We start from the raw sequence: 16,722 nt of genomic DNA, 5'->3' as shown, positions 1-16,722 counted from the left end.
TTGTGCGAGGGTCCTTTGGGAACACACAGGAGGGAGGGATCGGCGAATGGGAGGGCTCAGAAGGCCTGTGGGGGGAGGAGACCACGGCCCTGTTTAAGCTTCACACTCCCCGCCAAGGAGCAGGGCAGCGGGCGGTGGTGGAGGGGAGTTTGGGCTTGTGTTTGCTTTTACCCCTTGTTATCGTGCTTGAGGACACGCCTCTCCTTAACCTGTGGGATGAGAGACACTCACCTCCCGCACAAAGTGCAGATGCAAGGCAGAGAGGAAGCCTCCCGCAGCCTGATTTCTACCTGGGCCAGAGCACAGCAGATGCACCGCGTGTCCTGGTGGATGGGGCTGTCCTCAAGGATAGAGAAGACTGGAAAAGGCTGGGTCCTGCGATCAGACAGACTTGGCCTGATCCTAATCGACTGTGGAAGCAAGGGCAAGTTGCTTAACCTCTCCGTGACACTCGGTTACAGATGGACCGCAGACACGCCCAGGCTAGAGTGAGCATTTCTATGAGATGATGAGATGGAGACGCTTGGCAGGCCAGGCATGGGGGGGCGCACTTCTCCAGGCTCCCCACCCCGCTCCATGGGCGCAACTTCCCTGTATCTGCTGCCTGATTTCTCTGCAGCCCAAACCTTAGATGTGGGACAGGGGTGAGAGGAAGGAAGCCCAGATCTTAAAGGCAGGCCAGGTCGATGGTACCGAGTCGTGGAACCCAGAGACTGAGCCACCTCTCACCCCAGACAAGCCATGGGGTGCAGGCTCATCCCGAGGGGCCACCCAGATGTGGTGGGAAGGGAACCTGCTGCCATCAAGGTGTGCCTCCAAGACCCCCCAGCAGATGAGGGCAGGAGCCACGGCAACCCCCGGGCTCACACTCACCCTAGAAGCCCGCTTGCTCACCTCTAAGCAACTCAGCACACATTTTGCGAGCGCCTGCTGTGTTCAGGGCCTGTGCTCAGCTGCTCACTGGGCAGTGGGGCAAACAGTACAACTTTATAGTTTTCAAAATGGGTTTGCCTGTCCCATTGTTTCTGGATCTCACAGAAGCCCCGACTGATGGGCTTAACGGCTGACCCTATTTCATGCACTCAGGGGGCATGAAGGCTCAGGGGCAGGGTCAATTTGGCCAAAGTTGAACAACTACTGAGCCATAGGCTTGGGATAAGAGCTCAAGGCTTTTGACCCCAAAGCCCATGACCTCTTGCCAGCAGGGCAGACACAGACCCTACCTGGGGTAGGCACCCAGGAAGTGGAGAGACGGTTGTGTGAGGATCGGCCCCAGGCTAGGCAGGGCTCAGCAAGGCAGGGTAGGAGCCAGGCAGGGGGCACAGGAGGCCGCTCCACGGGAGAGGGCACATTTGGGCTGAGCTCGGAGGAGAAGATGGAGAAACGAGAGTGAACTACCAGCCGAGGGCACAGCACAGGCAAAGCCCTGGGGTGTGAGAGTCTCAGCAGAGCTCAAACGGCAAATGGCCAAGGCCACCTCCTGGGGCCCAGGCTGAGGCCACACTCCAGGACCAGGGCAGGGCACAGAGCCATACAATGAGCGGGTATCACCTGTCGTCCGGGGACAAGGTGGGGAGGCAGGACAGGTGAGAAGCCACCAAAGGCCTTAGAATCAGGTCCTGGGATAGGGGTGCAGATCATGGAAAGTGGAGCTCCAGAGGAGAGCTGGTGGGCCTGGAATGGCTGCGGAAGGCATCTCCAAGGAGATGAGTTCAAGCTGGGCTCTGAAAGGGGGGGTGGGAAAAAGATGTTAGTGAAAGGCACTGCAGGCTGGGGGGACGGCATGAGCTGAGGCACAGAAGCTGGAGGGCCCCGGGTGCACGGTGCACCTGAGTGTGTGGTTAAGTGGCCTGGCCGGGGTGGGGCGGGGAAAAGAAAAAAGAGGCTTCAGGGCCCGTGGCATCCCAGGCTGCCTCTCACCCACCTCACATCAAACCCGTAAAGCCAGGCTTGTGAGCCTCCCTTTATAAATGAGGGCAGATAAGGCTCATGGAGGCCCAGCAACCTAGCGAGAAATACTAACAAGAGCTGCCATTGACTGAGCGCTTGTGGGATGCCAAGTACAGTATCAGCTGCTTTGCCCACACATTTCCCACAAATACCCAAGAAGCGGGTGAGCCCATTTCACAGATGCCTGGGTGATCTTGTGCAACATACACAAAGATACAGCTGGGGAAGGGCAGAAGTGAGCTCTGAGCCCAGCTCACTGAGACTCCGGAGGGTGGTCCCTTTGAGCTTGGAGGAAAGGGGAAATCAGAGAAGGCTGCCTGGAGGAGGTGACACCTGCGAGCTATTCAGCACAAGGATGCAATTGCTCTGCTCCAGCCCTCCATCCACTAGGCCTTGCACGTGGCTAAAGGACCAGGGACAGGTTCTGGCTCCCAGGCTCTGCCAACATCCCTGTCCCTCAGAGACCAGAGACAGATGATTCAGAAGGTGAAGCCAACTGACATGGCGAGATTCCTGGGGACCCTGAGTCACCACCTGTGGTCCATTTAAAAGAAGAACTGGCAGCTGAGGATGTGAAACTGGCCCTCTCAGACTCTTTCTTGCCAGGCTTGGGGCAGCAGGAAGGATGCAAAAGTGACTGCCACACGAGCCCCCACGCCCTGTCCCTCCATCCTCCCAACAGCTGCTCCCACTTGTCTCTGCCAGGGCAAGCACTTGGCGGGTCCATCCCTCTGCCTGGCCAGAGGGGAGCTGACAGCCCACAGGTGGCACTTGACACCTTCCAGCCATGGCCCATCGTCCCTCCTCCCAAAGCACCCACCCTGGGTAGAGTGGAGCCTCCAGGACCCAGGTCCTAACTTCTCATCCCTCAAGCCAACCTACATGACCCAAAGTCATCAGAGCCTGTCCCAGCCCCCATCCCAAGGCGCCTGAGGAAGCCCAGCCTCATCACATGGCCTTCCTGCAGCCCACCCCAGAGGCAGCCCATCCTGTGGGATGAGGGTGGGATGGGGGGATCAGAGCCCTCTCGGATGACCCCACAATCCTGAAACGTTTTCTTAGACCTCTAGAACTTCTCAAACCAGTTTGGAACAGCTGAGCTGAGGCATAACAATAATGATGGTCAAACTGGGGGTTGAATGCAGGCGGGTTGGCTTAAGGGCTATGCTTGGAACCACCATGCCACAAAGTGAGGGCCTCGGAAGGGGAGGGAGGAAAGACCGAGGTCACAACATAGGGTTTGGGGGGACCACCCCAAAACCAGCACCGACACCAACTAGCAGGCACTACATCGTCCCCATCAACACCCGTCCCAGCTAATATCCTCCAAGCGCTCACGACATCCCAGGTTCTGTGCTGAGCACTGGACTATCAGAGCCCAGACCCCAAGATTCGGAGCAAGCCCCTGCAATGATACTTGTTACATACGATGCAGGCCACCTGCCCTGGGCCCAGTCCTTCCTCACTGGAATCGTAAAATGACACCGTTTGTCCTCCCCTCCTTCCTTCTCTCCCCTTCCCACCCTTCCTTTCTTCCTTTCTTTTCCCTCTCTCCTTCCCTTCCCTCCCTTCCTATTAATCTTTCATAACTTGTAGTCCTGGCCACAGCCGTGAGAAAACCTCGGTTTCCCCATCAGTATATGGATGTCTCTGAACTAATCAATGGTCCCTGCCCAGAGGTTCTGCACAGGAAATCCTGCATACCCTCAGTCCCTCTCTGCCTGTCCCCTCCCCAGGCTCAGCCACTGTGGCCCCATAGGAAACCCAGGCCTGTAGGGAGGTCAGGGCCACAACAAGGGGTTGGAAACCCCAGGCAGAGGCCAGACATGGGCTGAGGGCCATGGCCCTCCCTGCCTCCTTTGGACACCCCACAGGGACCAGCCTGCTCTGGCCTGGGTAGAGGTGCAAGAGCTGGGGTCCAGGGGCTGCAGAGACTGGGATGGGGACGGGGGCGGGGGGTGGCTGGGCCAGCCTTCACTTTCCCCCTGCCTCCTGCCCCTCCCCCAGCAAGACCCTGAAACTATTCACATCCCACCTCTAAGGTTTCAGCTGTTCTAGGATTGGATTCTCTCACTGCTCTATTTTTCTTCTTCTTTTGCAATCTCCAAGAAACCCGAGCTGCCAGATGGGTGGGGGCAATGATTGTTTTCCGTCTGACATCTGGATTTCATTAGCAGCCCTGGGCATGCTGACTCAGGAATGGCAGCTCCCCTGGGCTCAGACCTTCCCCAGACCCCTCACAGTGCCCGGTCCTTAGCTGGACACAGGAGACACAGGTGATGACACCCCTCAGACCTCCCTCAAAGGGGCAACCAGCCCCCCAAGAATATCTTGGGAGTGGTGGAGGCTGAGGGCTTAGAGAATTCCTGCTCCCAGCTCAGCGCCTGATGGAGGGCTGCCAGCTGGGTGTGGCTGGGCCTGAGCACCATGAAGGGTGACAAAGGGCTTAGGGAAAGTGTTCCCCATCCGTACCCCAGTCTCCATCCCTAAAGGGATACTGAGTGGGCCATCAAGGCAGGGAGCCCTGCACTGGCCCCAAATAGCAGACATGTTTTGGAGATGAGGAATGGTGGCCCAGAGAGGTTAGGTGACTTATCCAAGGTTGCACAGCTGGTAAATAGTAGAGCTGGAACTTGAACTCTGGTTTTGGGGTTATAAACTTGAAGCTGTTTCCTTTGACCTTAACAAGATGTCCCTTCACTAACATCAGGGTCCTTACTGTCGTCATATGGACCCTCAACCCTGTCTGAGCTTCAGAGAAAGGTAGTATGTGGGGTTTTCACATTCTATCATCCATCAGAGAGGCCTGCAATGGTCACCTGACCCAAAGCAGGCCCAGACCCTCTTCAAGGCCACATTAAGACACTTGTGGGCCCCCTCCTCCATAAAAAGTGATTAAAAATTCTATTTTATGACTGTGTTGGTATAAAAATAAATATTACCCAGGCTGGATTCATTATTATATACTCATTATTATTACTTTCATTTTTTTCTTCTGGTTTTAAAATAAATGAAAATCACAACATTTCTGTGGGCCCCTGAAAGAACAGTGGGCTCTCAGCGTGCCTGCTGTCTCTCCCAGAGAAGCCGGCCTGGCCCTCTAGGTCAGAGCACTCATATTCGGCAGGGCACTCCTTGCCATGTCACAGCTCCTTCTTTTCTTACTGATTTGTGCTTATCATCTGACTTCGCCCACTGGAACATTAAGTGGGAAGCTCTCCCGGTCTGTTCACAGTGGCATCCTCAAGGGCCTACCACGTGCTTGGCACATAGTAGCGTTCAATAAATGTCTGCTGAATGATGAGATGAACAGGAGTCTATCTTCTCAGGCAGGTGTATTTTTATACCAGGCAGTGGCACCCCACTGGCCCAGGTGGCCCCTTCAGCGATCTGGTAGTCCTCCCTGACACTTTACCCCTCTCCCCCTCCCCTGCCTGGTCACCATGCCCCACAGATGCTACTTTCTCATCATGTCTGGAATTTGTCCCCTCACCTCCAACCTCTGCTTGCCCTTGTCTTATATCTGGTCTTATCATCTATCCACATTCCTAGACTGGTTTCGTCTGCACTCTTGCCTCTTCCAGCCGGGCCTCCCAACTGCCACCAGTATGATCTTTCAAAATGCCAACCCGAGCATGTCACCTAAAAGCCTTGGATGGCTTCTTCTTGCCCTCCAGAGAAAGTCCAAGTTTGTGCAGCCTGGCACACAGGTCTTTCACCACCTGCTGCAGCCACATCTCCCACCCCTCCCCTCAGGCACCCAGAGTGCTAGCCTTTGCCAAGGGCTTGGGGTTCCCGGAAGGCAAATTCCCACTATTTACACGCTTCCTTGGAAACCTTCCCTGCTCCAGACTCAGATGCCTCCTCTCTGAGGTCTCCCATGAACCCCCAGGCAGAGGTGGTATCTCACTGCAAACCTTAACCGCGGCCCTGGTCACCCTAAATGGTCAACAGCGTTTCTGTTGTCCACTCTGTTCCACTGAGGACGAAGGTAGAGCTTTATCCAGCACAGGCCTGACACACAGTAGGAGCTCAGGAAAGGCTGGGCAATGGTACTGAGTGCTGGGCCCAGCTCTGTCCTGGCAGATTGTGTGTGCTGGGCACAGATGTGGCAGTGAGCCAAGGTCCCACCACAAACACACATACCCATGCAGGCAAGCGCGGCTGACGCGGAACAGGTCCTGCCACACCAGTGTGCAGAAGCCAGCATGAGACACACAGGTGACCCTGCAGGCAGGCCTAACAGAGAGCACCCATGACGTCCCTACAGCCACCTGGGATTTCTGCAGTCACGAGAGCTGGCAGCCTCAGCCACAAGTGGCCTTCTTGACTGCACTGGGGCAACAGAAACCCTGGGGCTGGACCAGCGTTCGACTCTAACAAGACGCAATGACTTGGCCAGACCAGGCCTGATATGGCTTTTGCCCACATTGTCTTTGTCCCTCTTTATTTCCAGCAACCCATTTTCTAAAGAACCCTTTCTGAGAATGATGGTGGAGATCAAAGTCTGGACGCTAAAGCTGATGGTAGAATCTAATTTAAAAAGCATGGGCTCTGGAATCAGGAAGGCCTGAGTTCCGATTCCAGCTTCGCTGTTCATTAGCTGTGTGACCTTAGGCAAGCCACACAACTTCTCTGGGCCTCGGTTTTATCATCTGGCAATTGACCTGATAGAGTTTTTGAGACAATTAAATGAGCTAATGCATATTACACACTAAGCTCAGTGGTAAACTCAGTGCTGAGAGACTATTATTATTGTTGTTCATATTATTGTTACCCTTGAATTGACACCTGGCACACTGTGTGGGGACAGCAACAGGGACAGATTTGTCAAGAGCTGAATGGTAGACATTCTTGAGTCCCAGTCTTCTTGGGCCAGTGCTGACATTGGTTGGAGAAAGACCCTGGCCCAGGCACAGCCTCACCCCACAAAGAGGGGCTGCCTTTCACCAACACTGGGAACTTGTCTCCAGCACTTTCTGCCTCTGCTTTTGGGGCTACCCCTCTTCCTGTAGTGCCCAATCCCCTTGCACTGCACCTGGTACCTATGAGAAGCCTCATCAGTCTGATGAGCTGAACTCTGGACACCTCTCTCCACCCTTAAGGTTGGAAAAGAATCAATTAACAGGTTACCAACCTCTGGTTCCTGTATCCCACTACCCAGGCTGTTGGCAGTGAATGCTTTCACCACATTTTCACTGCTACCTTTTTCAGAGCCTGGGGCTCCATGGGCAGCTTCAGGACCCAGGCAGGGCTGGCCTAGTGTTCTGCACATTCCACCCCCAGTTAGACCATTTAAGAGTTTAAAAGCATTAGACCATTTAAAAGTCATTCCACAAAAAGAAGAGGAGAGAAAGGAGTAGAAAAGTTATTCAAAGAAATAACGGCTGAAAACTTCCCAAATCTGATTTAAAATTTTAATCAACGCATCCAATCAGCTCAACAGACGCCAAGAATGATAAAGATGAAGAGATCCAAACATGGACACATCACAGTAAAACTGCTGAAAGCTAAAACAAGGAGGCAATCTTGAAAGCAGCAAGAAAAAAATGGCATGGCATCTATGATGGATTTCCAATAATATTAACTGGCTTCTCATCAGAAACAATGGAGGACAGAGGGCAGTGGGATAACATATTTAATGCGCTCAAATTTAAAAATATCTGTCAGCCAAGAATTTTATACCCAACAAAGAACTCTTTAAAAAATGAAAGTGAGATAAAGACATTCTCAGGTAAATAAACAAAAACAGAGAATTCACCGCTAGCACACCAATCTTTCAAGACATACTAAAGGAACTTCTTCAGGCTGAAAGTAAGGGACCTCAGAGAGTAATGTAAATACACATGAAAAAAGCAAGGAGCACTGATAAGGTGGTTATGTAATTGTAAAAGACAGTATAAGTGCAGATTTCTTTTCTTCTCTTAGCTGATTCAAAAAGCAATTTATAGGGCTTCCCTGGTGGCGCAGTGGTTGAGAGTCCGCCTGCCGATGCAGGGGACACGGGTTCGTGCCCTGGTCCGGGAGGATCCCACATGCCGCGGAGCGGCTGGGCCCGTGAGCCATGGCTGCTGACCCTGCGCGTCCGGAGCCTGTGCTCCGCAACGGGAGAGGCCACAACAGTGAGAGGCCCGCGTACCGCAAAAAAAAAAAAAAGAGAAAAGCAATTTATAAAACAATATGTATATAATTGTCTTATTTGTCCTGTAACGTAGAAATGTAGTACATTTGCCAATAATAGCACAAAGGAGGTGGGTAGGAGAAAATCTGTCTTGGGCTAAGGAAAGAGCACCAAGTGGTAACTTGAATCCGCAGGAACAAATGATAAGAATTGGAAATGGGAAATAAGAAGGCTAATCTGACATAAGCTATGGATATATAATTGCTCTCATTTCTTCTCCCAGCTTCTCTAAAACACATCAAGTTAACTAAAGTAATAATTATAACAAGTATTGTTGAATTTGTAACATACATAGTTGTAATATGTAAACAATAATGCCACAAGAACAAGGAAAGAAGTATAGAGCTACAAAGGAGTGACATTTCTATACTGTAGTTAAGTAACATTTCCACTGGAGTTAAGTCAGTATAAATCTAAAGCACATTCTGATGAGTTAAGAGGTATAAGATAAGTCCTGGAGCAACCATTAAGGAAATAGCTTTTAACAATGGAGAGGGCTTCCCTGGTGGCGCAGTGGTTGAGAGTCCGCCTGCCGATGCAGGGGACACGGGTTCATGTCCCGGTCCGGGAAGATCCCACGTGCCGCGGAGCGGCTGGGCCCGTGAGCCATGGCCACTGAGCCTGCGCGTCCGGAGCCTGTGCTCCGCAATGGGAGAGGCCGCAACAGTGAGAGGCCCGCGTACCGCAAAAAAAAATGGAGAAATGCCCTGTGATAAATGAAAATGAAAACACAACATACCAAACTTATGGGATGCAGCTCAGAGGAAAATTTATAGCTATAAACACCCACATTTAATTTAAAAAAAAATGATGTACAATCAGTGTCCTAACCTTCCACCTCAAGAAACTAGAAAAAGAAGAGCAAACTGAACATAAAGCAAGCTAAAGAAAGGAAATAATAAAGATTAGAGTGAAGAATTGAAAGCAGGACTCAAAGAGATATTTGAACACCCATGTTCAGAGCGGCATTATTCACAATAGCCAAAAGGTAGAAACAATCCAGTTGTCCACTGATGAATAAATGGATAAACAAAATGAGGCAGACACACAGACACACAGATACACACACACAATGGAATATTATTTAGCCTTCAACAAGGAAAGAAATTCTGACACATGCTATAACATGAGGGAACCTTGAGGACATTATGCTAAGTGAAATAAGCTAGTCACAAAAGGATAAATACTGTATGATTCCATTTATATGAGGTACCTAGAGTAGTGAAATTCTTAGAGACAGAAAGTATAATAACAGTTGCCAGGGGTTGGGGGAGGGAAGGGGGGGGAATTATTGCTTAATGGGTACAGAGTTTCAGTTTTGCAATCTGAAAAGAGTTCTGGGGATGGACGATGGTGATGGTTGCACAACAATGTGAATGTACTTAATGCCACTGAACTGTGTACATTGAAACATGGTTAAAATAGTAAATTTTATGTTATATGTATATTGCCACAATTTTTAAAAAGGTTAGAGTAGAAAGTAAGGAAATAAGAAGAGAAAAACAATAGAGGAAATCCACTAAACCAAAAGTTGGTTCTTTAAAAAGTTCAACAAAGTTGACAACCCTTTAGCTAGAATGACCAATAGAAAAAAGAGAGAAGACTCAAATTATAAGAATCAGAAGTGAAAGAGGGGGACATTATAAAACAAAATGAAAAGGATTATAAGGGAATATGATGAAAACTGTATGCCAATAAATTAGATAATTTAGATGAAATGGACAAATTCTAGAAATACACAGGCTACAGAAACTGACACAAGAAGAAATAGAAAATCAGAATAGACCCATAACAAATAAAGGGATTCAATTAGTAATAAAAAAACATCTACTCACAAAAGAAAGCCCAAGCTCAGATGGCTTCACAGGTGAATTCCACCGACTATTTAAAGAAGAATTTATATTAATTCTCCACAAACTCTTCCAGAAAATAAAACAGGATGGAATACTGCCCGAATCATGGAACTGATAAATGTTATTACATGGATGAACCTTGAAAACAATATGCTAAGTGAAAGAATCTGGTGACAAAAGACCACATATTATATGAATCTATTTATATGAAATGTCCAGAATAGGGAAATCTACAGAGACTGAAAGTAGATTAGTGGATGTTAGGAGATGGGGGTTCAGAGGGTGATAGCTAAAGAGTATGAGGTTTCTTTTTGAGGTGACCAAAATGTTCTTTAATTGATTGTGGTGACGGTTGCACGGCTGTGTGAATATGCGAAGAATCATCAACTTGTATATTGTAAATGGTTGAATTATAACTCATTAAAGCTGTTACCAAAAATAAGCATTTCACTTTTAAATATTATAAATGCTCAGCTCTTACATAATAGTTCATTTGAAACAAAGATTTCCACCTGTTCCTTCATTCCGGAAGACTTGTACTAAGCACCTGCAGTACTGTATGGTACCTGGGCTGGCAGAGATGAATCGAGCCCAGCACATGCCCCCGGGGCCTGCGGTCATATTCCAGCCTCTGCTAAAATACTTACCTAAGTATGTGCACTCTGCATTGTGATGCAAGGGAGATAAAAATAATGCTGGCCAACAGTTATTGAGGGCTGACTGTGTGCCAGGCATTGCGCTAAGCACTTTTCACGCATTACTTCATTGAGTCCTCACAGCAGTCTTCTGTGTTAGTGTTCTCACTAGCCTCGTTTTACGGATGGTGACCCTCATGAAGAGTGAAGGGAGATCCTTGGGTCTGCAGGAATCCCGGATAGAATCAAGTCTGAGATGGGGCCAGAAGAGGGGCTCTACCAGCTCAAGGGAGAAACAAGCTCCACAGGCCATGGAAGTCTCAGCCTGGAGTCGTGTGGATGCTCAAGGAAACAAAGAGCACAGAGGCCCCAAGACCAGGGTTCTGCCCTCTCCTCAGCACGTCACCTTTCTGAGGCTCTGTTTCTCCAACTGTAAAATGGGGCTATTACTCCTACTTCGGCCACAGAGTTAAGAGCCCTGCACAAGATAAGCGAACACGCTGTGTAACCCATATAAAGGAAGGACCGTGGTTGGCACAGTGCTAGAAAGTGAGAGGCACCTAGGAGAGGGGCCCTCCTACCCCTCACATAGGGAAGACCTCTGGCCCCGTCTGGGAGAGCACAGCACGTGCGCAAATACACACACACCTTCGCCATCCCTCCACCTCTGACTCATCATCTGTTGCCTTTGGATACTGGTCACCCTTGTCCCATCAACCTGCCAGCCCCACTCAAGCCCCTCTCCTCCTGGAAGCTTTCCCAGGCTGTCTGCCCAGCACGAGCACACCTCCTCAGAGCCCCTGAGAACCCCTGCTTATGTCTGAGCGTCACCTGCCTGCGGGGTTGAAATCTCCACTCCTCCACTGACCGGCTTGATGGTCCAGTGTGAGACCTTCACTCACACAAAGCATCCCGTAACAGGAGGCTATTAAAAGCACTTAGCACACCAGGCAGAAGTGAGCGCTGAATGAAATGCTTGGAGAGCACTTAGCACACTGCCTGTCTCCTCCTTAAACCTGGTGGAGTTCTGCTGTGCCCTGTAGGCAGAGTGCCTGAGAGCTGACAACCCCTGTGCTGGCGGCTCAGCTGGGGAAGGCTCACTGGGTGGGCCATGGGCACATCTCTGAGCGCCAACCAGATCCTCACCCTCTGCCAGGATCTCCTCAGGCAAAGGGCCCCTTGCTTACTGTGTACACTGAGGGTAGACAGGGCACAAGGGAGTGCGGATCTGGAGGGCAGCCCATCAGTGGGTCCGGCGTGGGTGGGCCTCTCTTGGCCAGGGCTGGGGGGAGGGCTGAGGTCACCGGCTGAATCACCGGGGATCTTACTAGAACACAGTTCTGGGCTGGGCCTGAGATTCTGCATTTCTAACAAGCTCTGGGGTGATACTGATGCAGCTGTGGCCGGCCGTGCTTGAAGCAGCCAGGACCTGAGGCATGGCACGGTCATTTCTGAGAAGAGCGGTGATTGGCAATCGCACCTCGACCTCCCACCGGTCCTGGAGGGACCCAGCCCTGCCCAGCCACACCCTCGGCTGCCAACATCTGGAGGGCAAGACTACACGGATTTTCTGAGTTTCCAGGATTCCATTTCCATTACACGTACAAAATAAAAGTAGTACCACGTTCTAAAAACAGTGGAAAGTATGAAAAAACAATAGGGAGAAAAATATCACTGATAATCTCGTATGGTGTTTAACACAACTCTTAACCTCTCTCTCCCCAGGATTCCAAAGCCATGTCGGTCAGAGAGTCAGGGTCGCCTGGTGAGTGGGGTCTGCCCCCCGGACCCCCACCCTGTCGTGGCAAAGCACCGGGTGAGAGACGGGGCTGCTCCTGAAGCCTTGGTCTCCCAACCCCCTTCCCACCCCAAGGGAGCGACACCCAGCCCACGGTGCCCGAGGCCTTCACGTAGACCTATCCCGGGGACACAGGGCGCGGGCAGGGTGCCCCCTCCCCCTCACGGGAGCAGGCTGCAGAGGAGGCAGAGGCGGGGGCCTGGGGGAGGGGGGCGCACATCTGGATCCCTGGCCCAGAGCCCACATTCCTTCCCTGTGAGCGGGAGGCGGCGGGCTCTCGGGAGAGCTGTGAAGATGCTGCTGGCCCCCTCCTGCCCCACGGTAACAGGACCCACCTCGGCAGGACGACTGGGGGGACTCGAAGGCCCAGAACCTCATTCTGGGGTCCCCCACCCAGATTGCTGACCGGCCAGTGCAGCACCAAGCTGGGGGCTCTGTCCCGTCCATACCAGCCAGCCTGCCTCAGAAAAACCAGAGGGGACAAAAAGGTGGCGACCAGCAGCCCCGGGGCCAGGCGCTCGCTGAAGGGGGGCCACAGGGCTCCCAGGTCAGCAGGGGCCCTGAGCCCCACCGGGCCGGGCTGCCTTACCTGGGGGCAGTCCTTGATGTAGTGTCCTTTGTTGAAGCACAGGTGACACAGGTAGTTGGGCGGGGGCCGCTTGCTGGGCTTGCGGGTCTCAGAGGTGAGGGTCAGCTCGGAGAAGTGCTCGGTGAGGGAGCTGAGGCCGTCGGCGATGTTGTTGAGGGAGCCGTAGGGCGAGGCGCTCTTGTACACGCTGCTGCTCAGCGCCTGCAGGGGACAGAGGCTGTGAGGGCTCTGGAGGCCTGGCCACTTACGGCGCTGTGGCCTCCTGGGAACCTCCACAGGCCCGTACACACACACGCACACGCACACGCACACGCACGAATTCATAGTGACCCTTCAGCCGCCTGAGGGCTCCAGCTTCCTGGAGGCTGCATTCAAGTCCTACCTCTAGTTGTCCATCCGAGGACAAGCCAGTTAGCCACGCGGGGCCTCAGTGGCCCCATCCGGTAAATGGGAATAACGATAGCTACCTCCAAGGGTTTCTATGAGGCTAACGTGAGGCCAAGAATGTAAAGCCCTTTATTTCCTGCCGGGCCCTGAGGAAGCACTCAGTATATGGGGATGGTGATAACAATGATCATAGCTCTCTACACACTGCCAGGGGTAAGACGCACGGCACAAAGCAACCTGTTGGAGCCGGGGCTCTGCCACGTCCTAGTGGGGTGACTTGAGACATCAGCTCGCAGCATTGTTTCCACAGTACAGAAGAGGAGACTGAAGTGCAGCATTTTGCCTGGTCTCCTGCAGCCCCAGGCCTGTGCACACTGTGTTCCGGGGAGCCCTTGTCCCGGCCCAGGCCAGCTCTCTGGAAGCCCGGGGAGGAAGTGGCCCACCTCTCTCACCTCTCCCACCTCCAGTTGACAGGAACCAGATGTCTTGCCTGGCTTCAAAGTAGACGTGGCCCAGGCCCCCTCCTGGTGTATACAGCTTCTATTTATAGGAGTCACGGGCTCTGGGCGGCCGGGCACACTGGAATTTAGCAAAGGTGGGGCCTGCGGTGAGGCTGGCAGGGAATGGCCGTGGGCCCCTCTCCTGGGGCCAGGCCAAGGCTGGAAAGAGGCAGCTTCCCCAGGAGGCTGATGACATACCTGGGCGTGGGGCTTGGGCACACCTGGCCCCAGCTAAGGTGTCCAAGAACCCCAGCAGTGAACTACAGACCCTGGGGAGACTTGTTGGAGAGACAACACAGCCTTGTTCTTGGGGGTCCCCAGGCTCACAGGGGAGGAGAGCCACCGAGAGGAAGTTGCCTCAGGCTCCCTTACAAAGATGGGGCAGAAGGAGCCCAGGGTAGGGACAGTGCTTCCTGTGTCCCCTCAGTGTGGGAAGGCAGGGAGGTGAGCTGAGAGCTGGCCCCAGGGGATCAGACACCCCTCGTCCAACCAGGACAGATCCCACCCCCACACATGTACGCCTCTGGGGGGTCCGTCACTCCTCCCTAGAGGACACAGCCGTCACTCTTCTTGGCTCCCTGGACACCCTGCTATGTGACCCTGGGCCAGCCCTTTCCCTCTCTGGGCCTCTGTTCTCTCCCATGTAGGTTTAGACCACAGCCTGGGATCTGGAAGGAAAGACAGAGACACCACATCCAGGGCAGCCAGGCCCAACACACAGTCAGTTTGCAGCGACTGGGCATTGAACTCAAAGGGTCCTAATGACCATTTCTGCTCTACTACTGCCCAGGGCTACTGTGAAAGATCCCACACAAACCTGCATCAAGTCTCAGGGCAACTCTCCAGCTCTCAGATAGCCCCAGATGGTCCATCCTGAAAGGCAGAGGGTCCCCCATCCCTGGAGGTATGCGAGCCAAGACTGGACAACCTTAAAGGATGTGGGGAAGGTCCCAAAGGAAGTGGGATTAGATGATAATAGTAACATATACTGAGCACTTGAATGTCCCTGGTGCTGGAAACTTTACACGTGTTAAGATAGCTGACGCTCACCACAGCCCTATGAGCCACTGTCCCCATTCTACAGATTAGATGAGTGTGTCCAACCTTTTATTGAATGGCCTGGGACACTTTGAACAAATACAGTTTTCTGGGCCCCACCTTAGACCTACCAAAGCAGCCACCTAGGAATGAGGACCCCAAATCTACTGCATTGTTTCATTGCAGTAAAATGTCCATTACATAAAACCTACCCTTTTAACAATTTTTAAGTGTGCAGTTCAGTGGCATTAAGTACATTCACACACTTTATCGCACAACCCTCACCAGAACCCATCTCCAGAAATTTTTCTTTATTCCAAACTGAAACTCTGTCCCTGTTAAACACTAACTCCCCGAAGCCCAAGTCTGCATTTTAAAGCTCCCCTGGGGCAGCTCAGGTACAACCTGTCCGGCCCTACCTGGCCTTGGGAGCACCTGGACTTTCCAGCTATCAAGGTCTCTCCTTGGCTTGTCTCTAGACCTCTCCCCACCAGAACTGGTCTGGGGGAGGGCAGTATCGCCCCAGCCTCCCAGAGAAAAGTTCATCCAAACAAGAAACTTGAAGCTCCAAAGGGTGTGACTCACCCTCATGGCTGGGAAATGCAACTTCACAAATAACAACCCTCTTATTTTTTTCTCTTTTCTTTTCTTTTTTTTTTTTTTTTCTGGATAAGATTGAAGCAAGTCCACAGGAATCAGGGCTGTTTTGGCAGCAATTTGTCAAGAGGAAGGGGAAGTTTGGTGGGAGCCAGAAGAGAACTAATTACACCCTGAAAAAACCTCTCCCCCATCTTGTGGCCACACACCCCTGCCCACGGTGGCCCCGCGGGTAACCCTGGGCAGCCGGAGGCCTCCGAGCAGGCTGTCCTCTCCCCGGCAGCTTGACATCCCCCCCATAGCCTCAGATGGGGCACAGCTTTGCCCCTCAGGAGGGTCACACAGGCAGCTGCGGGTCAGAGAAGCGAGGCCAGAGCTCCCCTCATCGCCGACCAGTGTGCTCCGGCCTGGCCCTCACGGGCGCTCCAGCTCCCTTCCCCCCGCCACCATTCAAGACGACACCACAAAAGGACGAAAGGCGAACAGTCAACTGACCCAACCTCACTCTCAAGTTACAATGGAGAAACTGAGGCCCAGCGAGGCCCGGGGGCACAGACCAGAGCACACAGCCAGGCCTAAGGGCCAGGAGTCCTGCTTGCCGGCCGGCTGGGCGGGCAGGTGGGGCGGCAAGCTGTTTCCTCTCCGAAGCTCCAAGGAGCTCGGGCCATGGAGGTGAAAGGCAAGTTGGTCTCTCGGACATTTCCACAGCCTGTGGGGACCGGCCAGAGCAGAGGCCAGGACACTCAGAGCTCCCTCCCTCTGTCTGTGGAGGCAGGGCCCTGGCCTTTTGGGTTTCCCACGTGTAAAATGTAACACGGACCAGGGGAGGAGTGCACACTTGATGATCTCTGCCAGCCTGCTTCTTCAAGGTCCAGACTCCAGGTACTGAAAGATGCCCGCAGAGCCTGGTCCACAGAAGGCACTTCATCCACGAGGTCGCCACCTCTCCCGAGTCCTGCCGTCTGTGGCTGGAGGGCAAGGCTGGGCAGGGCTCCCCTTCGTCAGTCAGACCCTAACTCTGCAACAACGCAGCTGCTCCCCTTACTGTCCCACCTGCAACCGCTCTTTTCCCTCCAGGCCTGCACTTGCTGTCCACCCCTGGGATGCCCACTCTGGGTCCAAACCCCTGCAGGACCGGGCTCTTGGCCATGGCTCTAACTCTAGTGGTGTGGCCTTGAACCCACCCCTTCTTCT

The 16,722-nt window shown here is 52.7% G+C and overlaps 1 protein-coding gene across 2 annotated transcripts in view; it reads right to left on the bottom strand.

Moving 5' to 3' along the window:
• The window catches only part of ZCCHC24 (zinc finger CCHC-type containing 24), a 61,866-nt gene that overhangs the window by 36,072 nt on the left and 9,072 nt on the right, over positions 1-16,722 (bottom strand). The window contains exons 2-3 of one of the 2 annotated variants that reach the window (XM_027129747.1): positions 13,007-13,207; positions 10,028-12,874 (exon numbers count right to left, since the gene is read on the bottom strand). In XM_027129747.1, the coding sequence (XP_026985548.1) occupies positions 12,536-12,874; positions 13,007-13,207 (540 nt within the window). In that variant the 3' untranslated portion in view covers positions 10,028-12,535. Of the gene's footprint in view, positions 1-10,027; positions 12,875-13,006; positions 13,208-16,722 lie in introns of those variants that run through there. The other variant, XM_027129748.1, reaches the window with a different exon arrangement.

The sequence above is a fragment of the Aethalodelphis obliquidens genome, unplaced genomic scaffold (genome assembly GCF_003676395.1).
Source record: "Aethalodelphis obliquidens isolate GAN/ISIS:26980383/991018 unplaced genomic scaffold, ASM367639v1 scaffold37, whole genome shotgun sequence".
Taxonomy (NCBI): Eukaryota; Metazoa; Chordata; class Mammalia; order Artiodactyla; family Delphinidae; genus Aethalodelphis; species Aethalodelphis obliquidens.
The sequence above is the reverse complement of the archived record's forward strand: the minus strand, read 5'-3'. Positions and strand labels throughout refer to the sequence as shown.